The 14,169-nt window shown below is 46.6% G+C and overlaps 2 protein-coding genes across 3 annotated transcripts; both read left to right on the top strand.

Annotated features, from left to right (window-relative positions):
- The first annotated feature begins 2,001 nt into the window (after positions 1-2,001).
- exoc3l1 (exocyst complex component 3-like 1) lies at positions 2,002-9,368 on the top strand. Its single transcript, XM_042111233.1, has 13 exons — positions 2,002-2,256; positions 2,958-3,133; positions 3,472-3,691; positions 3,975-4,402; positions 4,833-5,122; positions 5,700-5,817; positions 6,443-6,568; positions 6,686-6,786; positions 6,927-7,040; positions 7,233-7,503; positions 7,690-7,845; positions 8,184-8,317; positions 8,493-9,368. The coding sequence occupies exons 1-13, from the start codon at positions 2,217-2,219 to the stop codon at positions 8,677-8,679; spliced, it is 2,361 nt and encodes a 786-aa protein (XP_041967167.1). The 5' UTR covers positions 2,002-2,216; the 3' UTR covers positions 8,680-9,368.
- Positions 9,369-9,517: 149 nt separating this feature from the next.
- Positions 9,518-13,869, top strand: LOC121724643 (trichohyalin-like). 2 transcript variants are annotated; one of them, XM_042111336.1, is made up of 5 exons: positions 9,518-9,565; positions 9,931-9,986; positions 10,244-10,331; positions 10,462-10,561; positions 10,764-13,869. In XM_042111336.1, exons 3-5 carry the CDS (start codon positions 10,245-10,247, stop codon positions 13,622-13,624), a joined length of 3,048 nt encoding a protein of 1,015 aa, XP_041967270.1. In that variant the 5' UTR covers positions 9,518-9,565; positions 9,931-9,986; position 10,244; the 3' UTR covers positions 13,625-13,869. The 2 variants fall into 2 exon arrangements, with proteins under 2 accessions (XP_041967270.1, XP_041967271.1); XM_042111337.1 differs by lacking the exon at positions 9,518-9,565 and adding an exon at positions 9,611-9,666.
- Positions 13,870-14,169: the final 300 nt, after the last annotated feature.

Below are 14,169 nucleotides of genomic sequence, written 5' to 3' on the forward strand. Positions count from 1 at the left end.
TGTTTCATTTTGTCCAATAGACATACATTTGAAATAAAAAATACTTCGACAATAGATTTATGATGGCTTACAGCATTGCTGTGCATTAAGTATGGTGTGTATCAGTTGATTGCCTCAGTCAGAAGACAAAAATCAAGACAAATCATGATGACAGCGAGGAAAGATTCCTCAAAATACCTGATTTTTTCTCAATGCTAAAATATGGTGGGTGTTCAGTGTTTCCTCTTGGTCATCTACATGCCTATATACTTGCACTCATTGCCCTCCACTTCCCTGTATTTGAGTGTTCATTTCCTCTATTTCCAACTGATTTTTAGCCGAGCAGGGCCACGGTGTGTATGTGAGAAATAACAATGAACACTTCACACACACGTGTGTGCTCGAGCAGCGCGCACATGTCTGTCTGAGCGCAGCAGGAACCCAGCCCAGGTCAGGAATGTCAGACAGGAAGTCCTCCCTGGATTTGGTGGGCCGTTTCAGAAATAGCTCTTCCTATTTCCTCGCTGCCCCCTCTGGGTGCTGGTGGAGCCGCTGCCTCCTGGGCAGAGCCGGGTGATGACAGTGTGTGCCGGGGCGTGACGTTACAGCGGCACCGCCGTGCTCACACACTTCCCTACCCAAAGGTGGCACGGGTCCCATTAACAAGGCCCGAGTGTGTGTGTGTGTGTGTGTGTTTGTGCGTGTGCTCTATTTCATTCTCCGCTGGCTGGCACTGCCACTGATTGTGAAACGCATGCTAAGCAGGATGGGACCGATGGAGCAATCAATACTCAAGGCCTACTCTCTTCAGCAGTCCCCCTGGAGCACGGCGAGAACAATAGGTCAGTGGCCTTGGAGAAGAGGGAGGGGGCAAGGCAGGGGGGCGAGGGGGGGCTCTAGCCAGAGAGCACCCATTAGGACATTCTCTTCACCACTAAAAGCTCATCTCAGTAAACGCCAATCCCCAGCCTCCCTAAGCCCAAGCTTGGGACAAACATCACCTCATAAGTGCTTTCTGTCTGCAGCTCCTCTGAAAGGGACTGTTAGTGTGATCTCTATAGACACCATAGGGGTCTGTTGGTTATGGAGAACAGATTCCCCCCCAAGCTGGAGACACGTGACTGTATGCTGTGAAGGGCAGGTTACAGTTGAAAACATGAGTAATGTTGACTGTATCGCATCCTGTTAGGCACTGATAGATAAGTCATATCTAACAATTGTTTTAGCTCGGAGCAGGAAAAAATAGACCATTTTATTTGACAGTGATGACGTTCCAAGGTGAGTAAGTTTGTGTGTGTGTGTGCGTGTGTGTGTGTTTGCGTGCACGCGAGTGTGTGCGAGAACAACTCTGGGGAAGTGGGGAAGATGTAAACACAGACATGGAGGGAGGTCAGGCCCTGCTGACCACCACACAAATAAACAGAGCCCGTGTCTGTGCGACGGCCACATTCCTGGTGTTTGTCCCACAGGCAGCAGCTGCTCGGGATCACAGGAGCCCCGGTCGCACGCCGCCCCCCCAGGCCGCCCAGCCCGTCGGCCCCCAGCACACCCAGGGTCAGCGTCAGACCATCCTCACAACACCGACGGCCACAGAGCCTACAGCACCACACGGCTGACAGGTTCCCAGAGAAATAAGAAAAAATATGTCTTCTCAAGAAGGGCAGGAGAATAAACTACTATTGCTAGAATAAAATTGATATAAAACTATTGTTTACGATACTATATATAGTGTGGTGGTGTCTTGAATGGTTGAAATGACATAAGGAGAGCCCTGTGACGTGATGTCCACCCCTCTGTCACCTGTCTCCACCCTTTCATCCATCTTCATTGTTTCCCCTCCCCTGTGCCCTCCCCTCACAGTCTCTCCCACCCTCTTTCTCTCTCTCACTCACTCACTCACTCTCTCTCTCTCTCTCTCTCTCGCTCTCTCTCTCGCTCTCTCTCTCCCATTTTCTATACCCCCCCCACCCCCCTCCTTCCTCCATCCCTTCCTGCCGGCCTGTGCGGAGAGGATGTTGTCTGGGAGTGTGGGAGAGGAAGGGCCGTCAGGCGAGTGTGGATGTGTGCCCCCCCTTCTCCCTCTCTCTCTCTCTCTCTCTCTCTCTCTCTCTGTCCCTCAGTCTTTCTCCTCGATCACTGTTTGCCTCTTTGCATGTGTGCGCAGCCCCTGGGGCAGGGCAGAGGCTCGGCTGGACAGTGGTTGGACGGACGGACCGACGGCTGAAATTGAAGCGTAAATGTCCGACGGAGCGAAGAATGGCAGCGACAGTCTTAAAGGTATGGGGCTCGAGTGAAGGACAGCCAGGCAAAGCATGTAAGGGTCATGTCAACAGGCCTGGCTGACTGACTGACTGACTGGACAAACAGCTGGTCAGTTCTTGACATCTAGTCTGTTCTATATGATTAGGAGGCAGATCAGGACTATTTGTGGATGGTTATGTGTGTATGTGTGACAGACAGGATATGTTTATGAGACAGGAGACAGGATATGTTTATGTTTGTGTGTGTGTAGGCTTTTTTGTTTGTCATAGTCACACTGCTGACCGGAGGGTTGGTGAACTTTTCACTGCCACTTAAGTGTGCACAGCTGACTCATTTTCACAAACAGCTATTGTGTGTGTGTGTGTGTGTGTGTGTGTGTGTGTGTGTGTGTGTGTGTGTGTGTGTGTGTGTGTGTGTGTGTGTGTGTGTGTGTGCGCGCGCATGCGCGTGTGTTTGTGTGCGTGTGTGTTTGTCGTCCTGTGGGATTTTCCCTTTGGCTGAGCCACTCACAAGTCACAAGCAAAGGCAGAGATCATAATCTTATGACAGAGGGGAGACAATGCTCAGGTTGTAGTCTGTGTCCCAGAAATGTTGGCTCAAGCATTTGACTACATAATAAACACTGGAGTCAGTATTCCTGGATTCTTGGATAGAATAGGTCATTGACATGTGCGTTTTGGTCAGTGCTGAGTCACAGCCCTCTGTGTGATTGACAGATGCCCCGCTCCCTGTGGAGATCTGGCCAGAGCTCGAGAGGGCGGAGAGTCTCGCCCGGGGTGCGGCCTTGAAATGGGCGTCAGGTGTGTTCTGTCGCCCCGAGCAACTGGAGAGACTGGGACAATACAAGAAGAGAGAGACCCAAAGGACATCCTCGATTCACTCAAGACTAAAGGTACCATAAAATCAATAGTCAGCCAATAGTCCATCTGTTTGGGACAGACACTACCACTGCTTTATCTCAAGCACTTAGCTCCAGCAGTGATCAGATTTGTCCAGTCATGCAATCCTAGCTGCTGGATTCAAGGCTGCTGCCTCTGCCAGCAATAAGCAATACAAATCAGTCATGCTTTGACTGTCCTCCACACCACATCTACAAAGATGCCCGCTGAAATGCTCGGCTCACGGGCCACTGCTAATGGTGTCTAATGGAGAGCTAAAGCACTGTAATGGCCCAGGCAGATGATTGACCCCTGCTCTTGTTCTGTCCTCTCTCCCCTGGCGCTGCTGCAGTCGGTGGTGCAGTCCTACCTGGAGGGCGTGGGCTGGGGCCTGGAGCAGCTGAGAGACGCGCGGGAGGAGCTGAGGGAGGTGTCGCACACCATGCAGAAGGTCAGCGCCGAGGCCCAGAAGGCCGTCAGCGGAGCCTCCGCCCTGCAGGAGCTGCAGGAGGTCGCCGATAACCACTGCCAACTGCTGGCCGCCGTTAGCAACCTCCCCCGCCTCTACTTAGGTACTCCACATAGAGTGGTGCCAACTACTCCACATGTGATTGACATGTGAACTCACTTTCTTTAGCCACGTTCAGTTATGTTCAGATATGTACTGTATGCTTATATTCATTAATAGTAGTCCAGGTAACATCAGTGTGTAGTTAGTTAGTAGCACTAGTACTTATCTATAGTAGCACTAGTTACCATACTATATATCTACGTTTTCCTTGTCTCCCATTCCTAATTCTCCTTTCCCCTTTGCTCCATCTTATCAAACCCCTCTACCCATCTACCTGACCCCAGTGAAGAGTAAGGTGTTGGAGACGGAGCGGCTGGTGGAGTCTCGCCGGCTGCTGGAGGCTCACGCACGGCTGATGGAGCTGGAGCGCTGGCAGGATGAGGTGCTGCTCCAGCTGTGTGCTCCGGGCGGGTGCGGGGGCCCAAGCCTGGCGCCCGAGGACGAGCTGATGGTGCGGGACTACTTCTCGGGCGTGGGCCGGCTGGTGGACGCGCTGGGCAAGGAGCTGTGGACGGTGGTCGGGAGTAGCCTGGCGCAGGCACGCCAGAACCCCACGCTTCTGGTGTCGGCCGTGAGGATCATTGAGCGCGAGGAGGCGCTGGACCAGGCCCTGCTGGAGGAGAGGGGCAGCGTGGGGGGGTGGGCCGGGATGGCCAACTCCAAACCTCTGCCACCGGGCAGACCGCGCTGCTGGAGGGAACGCTTCTTCAAGGTCAGGAGAACCTTCATGGGCGACTGCAGCACCGTGTCCTCTTACAATTAGATTGATGTGTTTTCTTGTTCATCAAATCTTGGCCTTTTGACCTTGGCCTGAGTAATCAGAGTCCTATTTCCTGATGCTGCCTTTTGTGGAATGCAATCCATCTATCAGTGACATTTTGTTTTTCAACTCAAGAAGAGCTGAACTGATGACAGCTATGAAATGCTGCAAGGGCATTTAGATTTACTTTCAAACTACAATTGTTTGTCCTTTAGTGCTCAGAATCCGATTTGCTAATACTGCATTTTGTGGACTGAGTGCCATTATTGTCTTTTCATTCATGTATCATAAGTGCTTTTCATCTAATCATAATCATTTTTGAACAAAAATATTTCCTTTTACTGCACAAAACTGAACTGATAAAAAGTCATTCTGTGTACAGGTGATGGAAGAGGCGGTGTCGGCACGTTTCCGTAGCGTCTCCTACCTCCACACACGGGGGCCGGGGCTGGCCGGCCACCTGTCCGCGCTGCAGCACACCGTCATGGCGGACCTGGCCACAGTGCGGCACCTGTTGGAGCAGTGCGTGCCGCCGCACTACCGCCTGACGCAGGCCTACCTGCGCGCCTGCCACCACTGCCTGCAGAGCCACCTGGGCCAGGTGAGCAGCTGGGACCTGGAGAGTGGAGAGATATTCGCCGTGCTCAACTGGGTGCTGCACATCTACAGCAGGTAGGTTTGCAGATGTAAATGAACATGTGAGTGTATGACACAGTGTGTGTGTGTGTGTGTGTGTGTGTGTGTGTGAGAGAGAGAGAGAGAGAGAGAGAGAGAGAGAGAGAGAGAGAGAGAGAGAGAGAGAGAGAGAGAGAGAGAGAGAGATTTGTAGATCAAAGTATGCCTTTGTGTGTGGGTGTGTTGTTTCAACTCCTTTTGTTTATGCATGAAAGATTAAAGATCTCGTGTGGGGAACATTTTCAAGAAATGCAAGGTATCCATGTCATTTGCATGCATGTCATAGAGGGTAGAGATGGGAGCGAGTGGCTACTTATCATATCTGACCCTCAGAGGACCAGATGTGTAATACTTTCCATATGTCTGCAGTGGGCAGGCACTGAACAAGGAGGGGGACAAAGGAAATCTTCAGCCCGCCTTCCTGACTCAGGGGCGCCCCAGCTAGAGTCCCACAAGCACACACACACACACACACACACACACACACACACACACACACACACACACGCACACCTCACCCAAGGACTGTTCTATACACTGACCGTCCCCCGTCCCTTCTGTGTGTCCATTGCAGTGTAGAGATGATGGGTCAGCCGGACCTGGTGGCTGAGATGGCGCAGGAGGAGCTGGGGCCGCTCATCACACAGGAGGGCCTGGAGCAGCTGCAGAACAAATATGTGCAGAGCGTACGGGTGAGACCTCCACCGCACTCTGCTCTGGCACTGCTCTCGCCCTGCTCTGGCTCTGTTCTGGCACTGATCTGCTCTGGCTCTGTTCTGGCGCTGTTCTGGCTCTGTTCTGGCGCCAGATCCAGCTGCTGCCTGGGCTGTCTTTTTCACAGTGGTTTCCTGTCAGACGAGGCTGTAATAATATCCACCCCCAGACCTCGAGCCACGTCAGAGGTTGCAACGTGTTTGAAAGGGATCTTTTATTTGTACTGTGACACAATAGACAATGTTTCATTCTTACCTTTTCCTGCAGTACAGTCCCATTAGCCTTTTTTTGCAACTGCAGCAGTTCCTGTCAACCCTGGTTAAAAGAATGACAGCATGTTATAAATATGTCACCTCTTAAGTGATTTGACATTAAACTTCTGCTGAGTGGTGCTTCACAGTGTGTGACCTTAGCCACTCTTGCTCGATTTCATGTGCTTATTCAGAATTTAGTCTGAAATGTACCTTGCCTACCTCTTGGTGGTGCTGTTTGGACCTTTGTCATTTTTTCTTCAGTATAGTCTGCTTATTTTTTCTGGATATTCAAATCTCAGCAGGTATTTCTGAAGTGATTGTCTTTTGCTCTTGGGTTGCTCTTTCATAGAGAAGTGTGTCAGAGTGGATGCACAAAGCTCTGGAGGTGGAGCTCACTGACTGGCAAAGAGACCAGGAACCGGACACTGACCATGAAGGCTACTACCACACAAGCCTGCCCACTATTCTCGCCCAGGTATTCCCTCATCCTGTTCCACTGGCAGAGTGCTTGTTAGCATGCTATCATTGTTCATTTCCATTTTCATTGTGAGCTGATTAGCATGTGCCGTTCTGTTGTGCCAACACCTGTTAGATGCTAGAGGAGAATGCTAGAGTGGCCTTGATGATCAGTGAAAGTCTCCGAGATCAGACCATTCAGATGGGGCTCTACGAAATGGAGAATCTCCTCAACAGGTCTGTCTGTGTGTGTGTGTGTGTGTGTGTGTGTGTGGCGTGTTTGTGTGCATGGTGTGTGTATGATGTGTGTAGCATATAGAAAGGCATCATGCTCTTCTCCACTGACACTAAGACTGACTCCCTTTCCTTGACCGCAGATTCAGAGAAGCTCTTGTCGGATTTGGAAAGGAGCATCGCAAGGAACCCAACAGCGACAACAAGTTCTACCTCCACTACCTGCTGGCATCTATCAGCAACTGTATCATCCTCAAGTGAGATGGTGTACAAGTCTCTTTTTACAGTATGTGTGTTTGTTTGTGTATGCAGACAAATAGTGCTTGCAGTCGCAAGTACAACTTTTTAAGTGTGTGTATGTGAGTCTGTGATCTTGATGCATGTATGCATGTATAACATGTATCTGAATTTGCATTTCTCAAACACTTTGTGACTCTGTGTGTGTCCAGACACTCCACGGAGAGTCTTCAGAGGCAGTTGAGGCCTCCTGCCCCGGGCCGGTTCTCCCGGGCTCTCCCTGGGACCCTGGCTGCTCTGGAGCGAGCAGTGAAGAAGGCCTGTCGCCTGGTCATGGACCAGCTGCTCCTGGACATCCAGCCGTACCTGCAGGGCATCCTGACCCGCTCCTGGCTGACCCAGGGCAACATCACCCCGAAGCTCTGCAGCGTCCTCGAGCACCACTGGGAGCTCTACGGCAGAGTCAGACCGCCCTGTCGAGAGGTGAGCCTCCTTCCTCCCTCCCTCTCAAACAAAAAAACAACAAAAACAAAAAAATGCATCCTTCCCTTTATTGTTTGTTCCCAATTCACTGATTGCACTTGTTATGATTCATCTATGAGAACAGATGAAGCTTTTAGCCACAGATCCTAGGTCAGCTCATGCTCTAACCCCACATGTTTACTGCAGCGCTTGCAGGAGGAGAGCCAGTGGCTGACAGTGATGGAGTACGTGCGCGCATTAATGCAGAAGAGATTAGTTTGCCGGAACACAGAGGAGCGTCAACAACTTGCAGAGCGGATGTCACAGGATGCTCAACAATTTAGGGATGTGTTTCAAAACCCAGTGAGTAGAATTTACAGATTACATGAGGTTCTGTGACGCATATCATCTCTAATAGCCATTCATCATGCAGCAATGTAGATGAAGTTAAGCCATTATAATATGCCAAACGTCAGCTAACATCAAATAGTTTATCAGGTATCCTCTGCCCGGTTATCATCACTTTATGCATAAGGAACTAGTTATATTTGCTTATTAGACAGTACTGAAGAAAGCTACGCTGTATAAATATACCTAAAGCACTGAATTACAAATCTGTCTAATCTGTCACAGTGACAGTGTTGGAAAAGATGGCGAGTGGAGCTGGATTAATGTGACTTGTCTTTGGGCTTTATCTGTAGGAGGCCGAGGGGACGGACAGTGAGATTAATCATATCGCTCTGCTGAGTGTGCTGGCTGACTTTATCCAGCTGAGGGACCCCAGCATGTTGTCTCTGGAAGTCTCGGGACTGGTCGCCAAGTACCCTGATATCAGGTGGGAGTCTGATATATAATGCATAACATCACATGTTTTCAGGGACTGAAGGTGGAGTGAATGTTTAGATGGCTTAACTTTCAAAAACACATAGGTTTTCAGGTAGAAAATGATTGAATAAAGGCAAATTGCTAAATTGATGATTTCCTTGTTGATTTCCCTCCCTTTCCTGTAGTGAGGAACATGTGCTGGTGTTACTGGAAGTGAGGGGGGATGTCTCCAGGGAGATTCGAGGGACAGTATTGGACTTACTGGAAAGCACTGCTCCAAAACTGCCGCCAGGATATCGGCCATTGTTTTCTGATATTCTGGTGCCAGCTCCTAGCATGTCATTTTGCTTGCCTACGCCCAAGTGTGCTTGACCGAAGCATCTTACTCTCCTAGGACATCAGCCCGCCAACCGTGCTGGAGAGTCACACAAGTGTGTCCTCTCTCCCTCGCTGCAACCCTGACCTGTTTCTGGACTCTTCTGACCAGTGCCTTCAGTATACTTTCATTCAACTAATCTTTGTGACTCTACACACACGGAACAGTGTACCAAAAACATTCAACTGAGAAAAAATTGGTTGTTGTCACATACACAGATATCTCTCTTGTGAATTGTAGCTGACTGCAGGACAGTGGACCGCTTCAGAGATGGACATCAGAGACAAAGCTACAGGTTGCAGAACTCATCTGCACATAGGCTACCGTTTGAAAGAATACTTCTGAGTTGCCTTGTGGACTAAAAGTGGCAACCCTCTTCATCCTCTTTCTATATTGTGACTGCATGGAGAACAAAATGTAATTGTAATTAACCTCCGCTAATTAGGCATTGATAATAAACACTGAATTGTAAAATGCTGTCAATTATAATTGTCCAAAGATGTGTTGATGGGAGAGCATAGGCCTATTATCATCCAACTATGTTCATGAACAAAATGTGCATTATCATGAGAAAAACCTAATCCAGTACAGGTTTATACACAGCACATAGCCTACTCTATTTTGAAAATAGCTAGCAAACTAACGTTTTCAGCCATCGAAAAAATAAACCGTTCTGTGCGTCATACATTGTTTATGTGTTATTTGTTTCTGGTTTTACATTAAATTACACAAATTTTGTGCACTTGTTGGAACGTTCACCTGCAGTCCTTGATTTATGACGCCTCAAAAGCGTTACGAAAGGCCACCAGGGAATTCGAATCTTGGAACGTTTCTGTCCCGAATCATTTGCAAAGAGCAACAACTCAAGGTCACACTGACGATGTAAGTAGGCTAGGCTACACTGCAATATTATTCATTCCAAGGTTGTTTAGCCTGGGCCTACCTGTTCATAATCTCTTATCGTAGCCTAAACATAGTGAAGAGTAGGTTATTGTTTCTTCACTTAATGAGGAGTAATAGCCCTTACTGTAGTTTAAAATAGGCTAGGTCTACTTTTTAAAATGTAGGGCTACAACCAATACGGTGGGCTTAATGGTTGGCCCTCGACATATTATGTTTATGGTTATGCGATATGCGAGGTTTAAAAAAATAATATTTTGGAGATTAGCCCTATTCTTATTTTCACTGATACTTTGTGAAGCCTTCCTTGCCAATAAAACAGGTCTTAATCTTCTCCTAATGTCTAGGATGGAGAATACAAACCTCTTTACCGAATCTTTCCAGCTCATCCAATATTTTTAAGGTGAGTAGGCTATTACTTTCTGATAGCCAGGCCTGACTTACAGAGTTCAACATACTTCCCTTGAGTTTAAATGGTGTATTCTCTTGTCTTTGCATATTGATGAATAACTAGGGCATCTTTGAACTCTGTCATCTTATTTTTATGACTTAGTGAATCATGAAGTCATGAGTTGTTTCTTAAAAGCTCATAGACACTCTGATTAACTTCAATAATTTAAATATAAAGGAAAATCGCTATATTTACATTTTGTTATGTAGTATGGCACAACCAGGCTTAACATGGCAAGAGATCTTGGACATCAAACTTTTGCAGGAGAGAGTTTGGCTAGAGGAGAGAATGGAACAGGTGAGAGAAATTTTTATATTTCCATTGAATTATACCCATAATTTGCATTTAATTAAGGAGTGGAATTTTATATAGACTGTGAAGAATGTTTTCACAGTGTGTTGGTAACCTAATGTCTCCTCACTGTTAGGTACGCTGCCTCATAGCTAAAGAGGTGGAATGGAGGATGATGACTTTTCATGAGCAGTGGAAACCAGAGGAGAAGAAGAAGATGGTAGCAAGAAATGATGGTAAATTCACACAGTGACATGTCCATAGCTGTTTTTCAAGTTCAAACACAGGCTACAAATGCTAAAAATCAATGTAATCTAATAGCTAGACTATTTAAGTTTGTGTTCATTTAATTGAAACTCACAATAAAATACATGTTGCATTCAAATTACATTTAACTACAATCAGTTTAATAAATTATATTATCTGACTTTTAAACAGACAAGAAAATGGAGAAATGGATAGACATGGCAATATCAAGATTTGCTGAAATTGAGAAAAGAAAATGGGAGGAGAGGAGGATCAGAGAGGAAGAAAGACAAATAGAGGAGGGGTGGAAAAAGATCGAAGCAGAGAGAAGCAAAGTGAAAGACAAAACATGGAAGAAAAAAATAAAAGAAAGAGAAGAAAACCAGATAGAGAATGAAGAGATGGAGAGGGAGCAGGATGCAATAAGAAATAAGGCTCTTGGAGAGGAAAGGGAAAGCATAGAAAAAGAGAGAATGAAACTGACAGAGGAGAAGAGGCAGGTAGAAGAAATCAAGGCTCAAATTGACCAAGCTAGACTGGAACTAGAAGCACTAAAACTGGCTGAGGCTGAACAAAGAGAGAGAGAATATGTGAACAGAAAGAAAGAGCTTGAGGATGAGAAAAGAAAGACTGATGCGGAAAGAGAGAGAGTGAGGGAAGATATTGAAAAAGGCCTGAAAGAGTTTGAGGCTCAGAGAGAGAAACTTGAAGAAAAGGAGTTGAGGCTCAGGGAGAAGGTGGCAAAGAAAAAAGAGATGCTTCTCGTGAGAAAGAAGGAGTCGGAGGCTGAGTGCCAAAAACTTGAAACAAAGAGAAAGACAGTGGAACAGGAAGTGAAGCTGATGCAGAGGAAAGTGTTTCACCTGAAAGCACAGCTGCTGAATGAAGAGAAAAGAATGGAGATGCAGAGAAAAGAAGACAGAATGAGCAAGTCAAGGCTTGAGCAGGAGTGGAAGATGCTTGAGTTGGAGAAAAAGAGATGGGGGGAGCAAATAGAGGTGGAGAAAAAGAGACTAGAGGAAACCATGGAGATGGAGAAAAAGAAACTGGAGATGGAGAGGAAAGAAGTGGAGGCTCAAAGACTGCACCTGATAGAGAGGGAGAGAAAGCTGAGGGAGAAGGTGACAATGAAGAGAGAAAACACTGCTTCAAAGATGAAAGAGGTTGAGGAAGAATGGAAAAAGATTGAGGCAGAGCGAAAAGCCATGATCGACAGCATAGAAACTCAGAGGATGGCATCAAGAAGGAAGCAGATCGAGGATGAGTGGAAAAAAATAGAAAGTGACAGGAAGACAATGGAGGAACGAATACAGAGTGAAACAAAAAAAGTGGAGAATCAGAGACAGAGACTGATGAAGATCGAGAAAGAGCATTGGGAGGAACTGGACAAGCAAGAGGAGCAACTTCTGGACAAGTTAGACGCTGAAAAAAGAAAACTTGAGAGAAGGAGGAAATGGCTTGAGAGAGAGCGAAGAGAACTGGATGAGAAGATAGAGGTTGAGCAAAGGGAGGTGGAGATTCAGAAAGAAAAGCTGCAGGAAAAAGAGAGGAGACTGCGGCACAAAGATGCCATAAGACGAGAAAAGGAAGCCCTGAGAGAGATTAAGATGGAGGAGGAGTTGAATGAGATGAAAAGGATAATGGTGGAGAAATGTGAAACTGAGAAAAAAACCTGCCCAAAGAAAGCTGTCATTGTGGAACATATAAAAAATAATAATAATAATTTGGATTATAGTCAGAAATTACCACAGGATATTCCAAACAAATGCAAAACCTCCTCAAAGAACCCAAAGGCTGAGACTAAGGTCACTGATGAGAAGAAAAACGACAATGATGAAGATTCTCCCTGGGACAGTGACGAGGGGGAATTATTCCCACAACCCAAAAAGCCAACGTGTAACATCTCCTTCAAGCATCTTATTGCACAACGTCTGAAAGAGGACAAAAAAGAGCCAAAGCTTGATGCCTGTATTGGAGAACTGGAGACAAGAATCGCACCCAAAGCACAAGTTGGGGGGAGAGTGACTGCAAAGGACACCGATGATTCTCCATGGGACAGCGATGAGGGTGAGTTAGGACACACCCATCTGAAGGAGACCACACTAAAGAAAAACACACCAGGGAAGAACGAGGTTATCGTCAAGGACAATACTATCAAACATGATGAAAGTCTCCAGGCAAAGAACGGGCGCGGCATAGAAGGTGAAAGGAAGGGAGATGTAGAGGAACAGGATGGTGATGATTCTCCCTGGGACAGCGATGAGGATGACTGCAAGGTCGCCACAGACAAGGAAGTGGCTAAATTGATCCAAAAAAATGAGGAAAAGGAAAAGATGCAAAACAAGGGTCATGGCATAAATAACAAAGACAACACACAAATGACGAGAGGAAATGTGAGCAACATGCCAACTGATGTGAAAGTGACAGCAAAGAAAAATGTTCAACCTTTGGGTGTGGACGACGTGTTTGAGCTAAAGGCAAAATCTCCAAAGAATAGTCCAAAAATATCAACAAAGCCTCCAAAGAAAGAAACTGATGATCAGTTGTGTGACCAGGAGCTTGAGGTTCTGATGAGGGAGTTTGAGATTGACAGTAATGCACAGAAAAGAGAAATGCATGTCTCGGCTCCAAAGGCAATGGTTGGAAAACCATTAGAGACATCCAAAGCAAATTTGTCAGCTCCAAAAGTGATGGGTGGAAACTCATTAGAATCACCCAAAGCCAATCTGCCATCTCCTAAAGGGATGACTGGAAAGCAGGCGGAAGCATCCAAAGCAGATCTGCCATCTCTAAAAGCGACAGTTGGGAAACCTTTGGCGCCAGTGAAAGTAAATGCTGGTAAAGTGTCTGAATTCTCACAACCTCCCAAAAGCCAACTAGAGACTGCAAAAGCAAATATGTCATCTCCAAATGTGAAGAATGGAAAACAGCTGGTGCCACCAATAGAGGAGGGGAAGAAGAATGAGGATGAGGATGACCTCGACTATGATGAGATGTGGAGGGAGATCGAGGAGACAGAGAAAAGAATGAAGCAAAATAAGAACACAAAATAGTGATACAGCAATCATGGTCATAGTGGCCATGGCCACTTGTTCTGTCTTTTCATATGACAACTTTTTTATCACAACCATGTTACCTCCTGTCACTAATACATTTAAACTGCTTCCATACACAACACCTTTCTCAGACACTGGTTGTTGTGGGACAGTGCTTGTTCCTGGTCTATTGCACACCATCACTTTTCACTGCTGCACCACCTGCAATGTGAACATCATTTACAACATTTTAAGTTACATTAATAAAATGGTATGTTTGGAATGTATGTTTGGATTATTTACTAGTGTGTTACTGTGTTATGTTTAAATGATTAAACCACCACCACGATTGGCACTTTCAAATTAATGAATCATGTTCACATGACTTGCCTTGCTTCTCAGTCTGTAGGTATACAAATTCACCATACCAGGGGCGCTGCTAGATAATGTGGGCCCTATGACAGACAATAGTTCTATACAATAATACTATATATTATCGGGGGGCTCTCTGGGGGCCTCCTGTCAGTGCTGGGCCTTTAGAATCGTCCTAACTCTCCCCCTCT

The sequence above is a fragment of the Alosa sapidissima genome, chromosome 11 (genome assembly GCF_018492685.1).
Source record: "Alosa sapidissima isolate fAloSap1 chromosome 11, fAloSap1.pri, whole genome shotgun sequence".
Lineage (NCBI taxonomy): Eukaryota > Metazoa > Chordata > Actinopteri > Clupeiformes > Clupeidae > Alosa > Alosa sapidissima.

What these genes read in the sequence shown, in the direction of transcription:
- LOC121724643 (XM_042111336.1), top strand. Translation starts at nt 10,245, where the DNA reads ATGGCACAACCAGGCTTAACATGGCAAGAGATCTTGGACATCAAACTT. An exon ending in TAGAGGAGAGAATGGAACAG is followed by an intron (nt 10,332 to 10,461) that starts GTGAGAGAAATT and finishes CCTCACTGTTAG; the next exon opens with GTACGCTGCCTCATAGCTAA. An exon ending in GATGGTAGCAAGAAATGATG is followed by an intron (nt 10,562 to 10,763) that starts GTAAATTCACAC and finishes ACTTTTAAACAG; the next exon opens with ACAAGAAAATGGAGAAATGG.
- exoc3l1 (XM_042111233.1), top strand. Translation starts at nt 2,217, where the DNA reads ATGTCCGACGGAGCGAAGAATGGCAGCGACAGTCTTAAAG. An exon ending in TGGCAGCGACAGTCTTAAAG is followed by an intron (nt 2,257 to 2,957) that starts GTATGGGGCTCG and finishes TGTGATTGACAG; the next exon opens with ATGCCCCGCTCCCTGTGGAG. An exon ending in GTGCTGCACATCTACAGCAG is followed by an intron (nt 5,123 to 5,699) that starts GTAGGTTTGCAG and finishes TGTCCATTGCAG; the next exon opens with TGTAGAGATGATGGGTCAGC.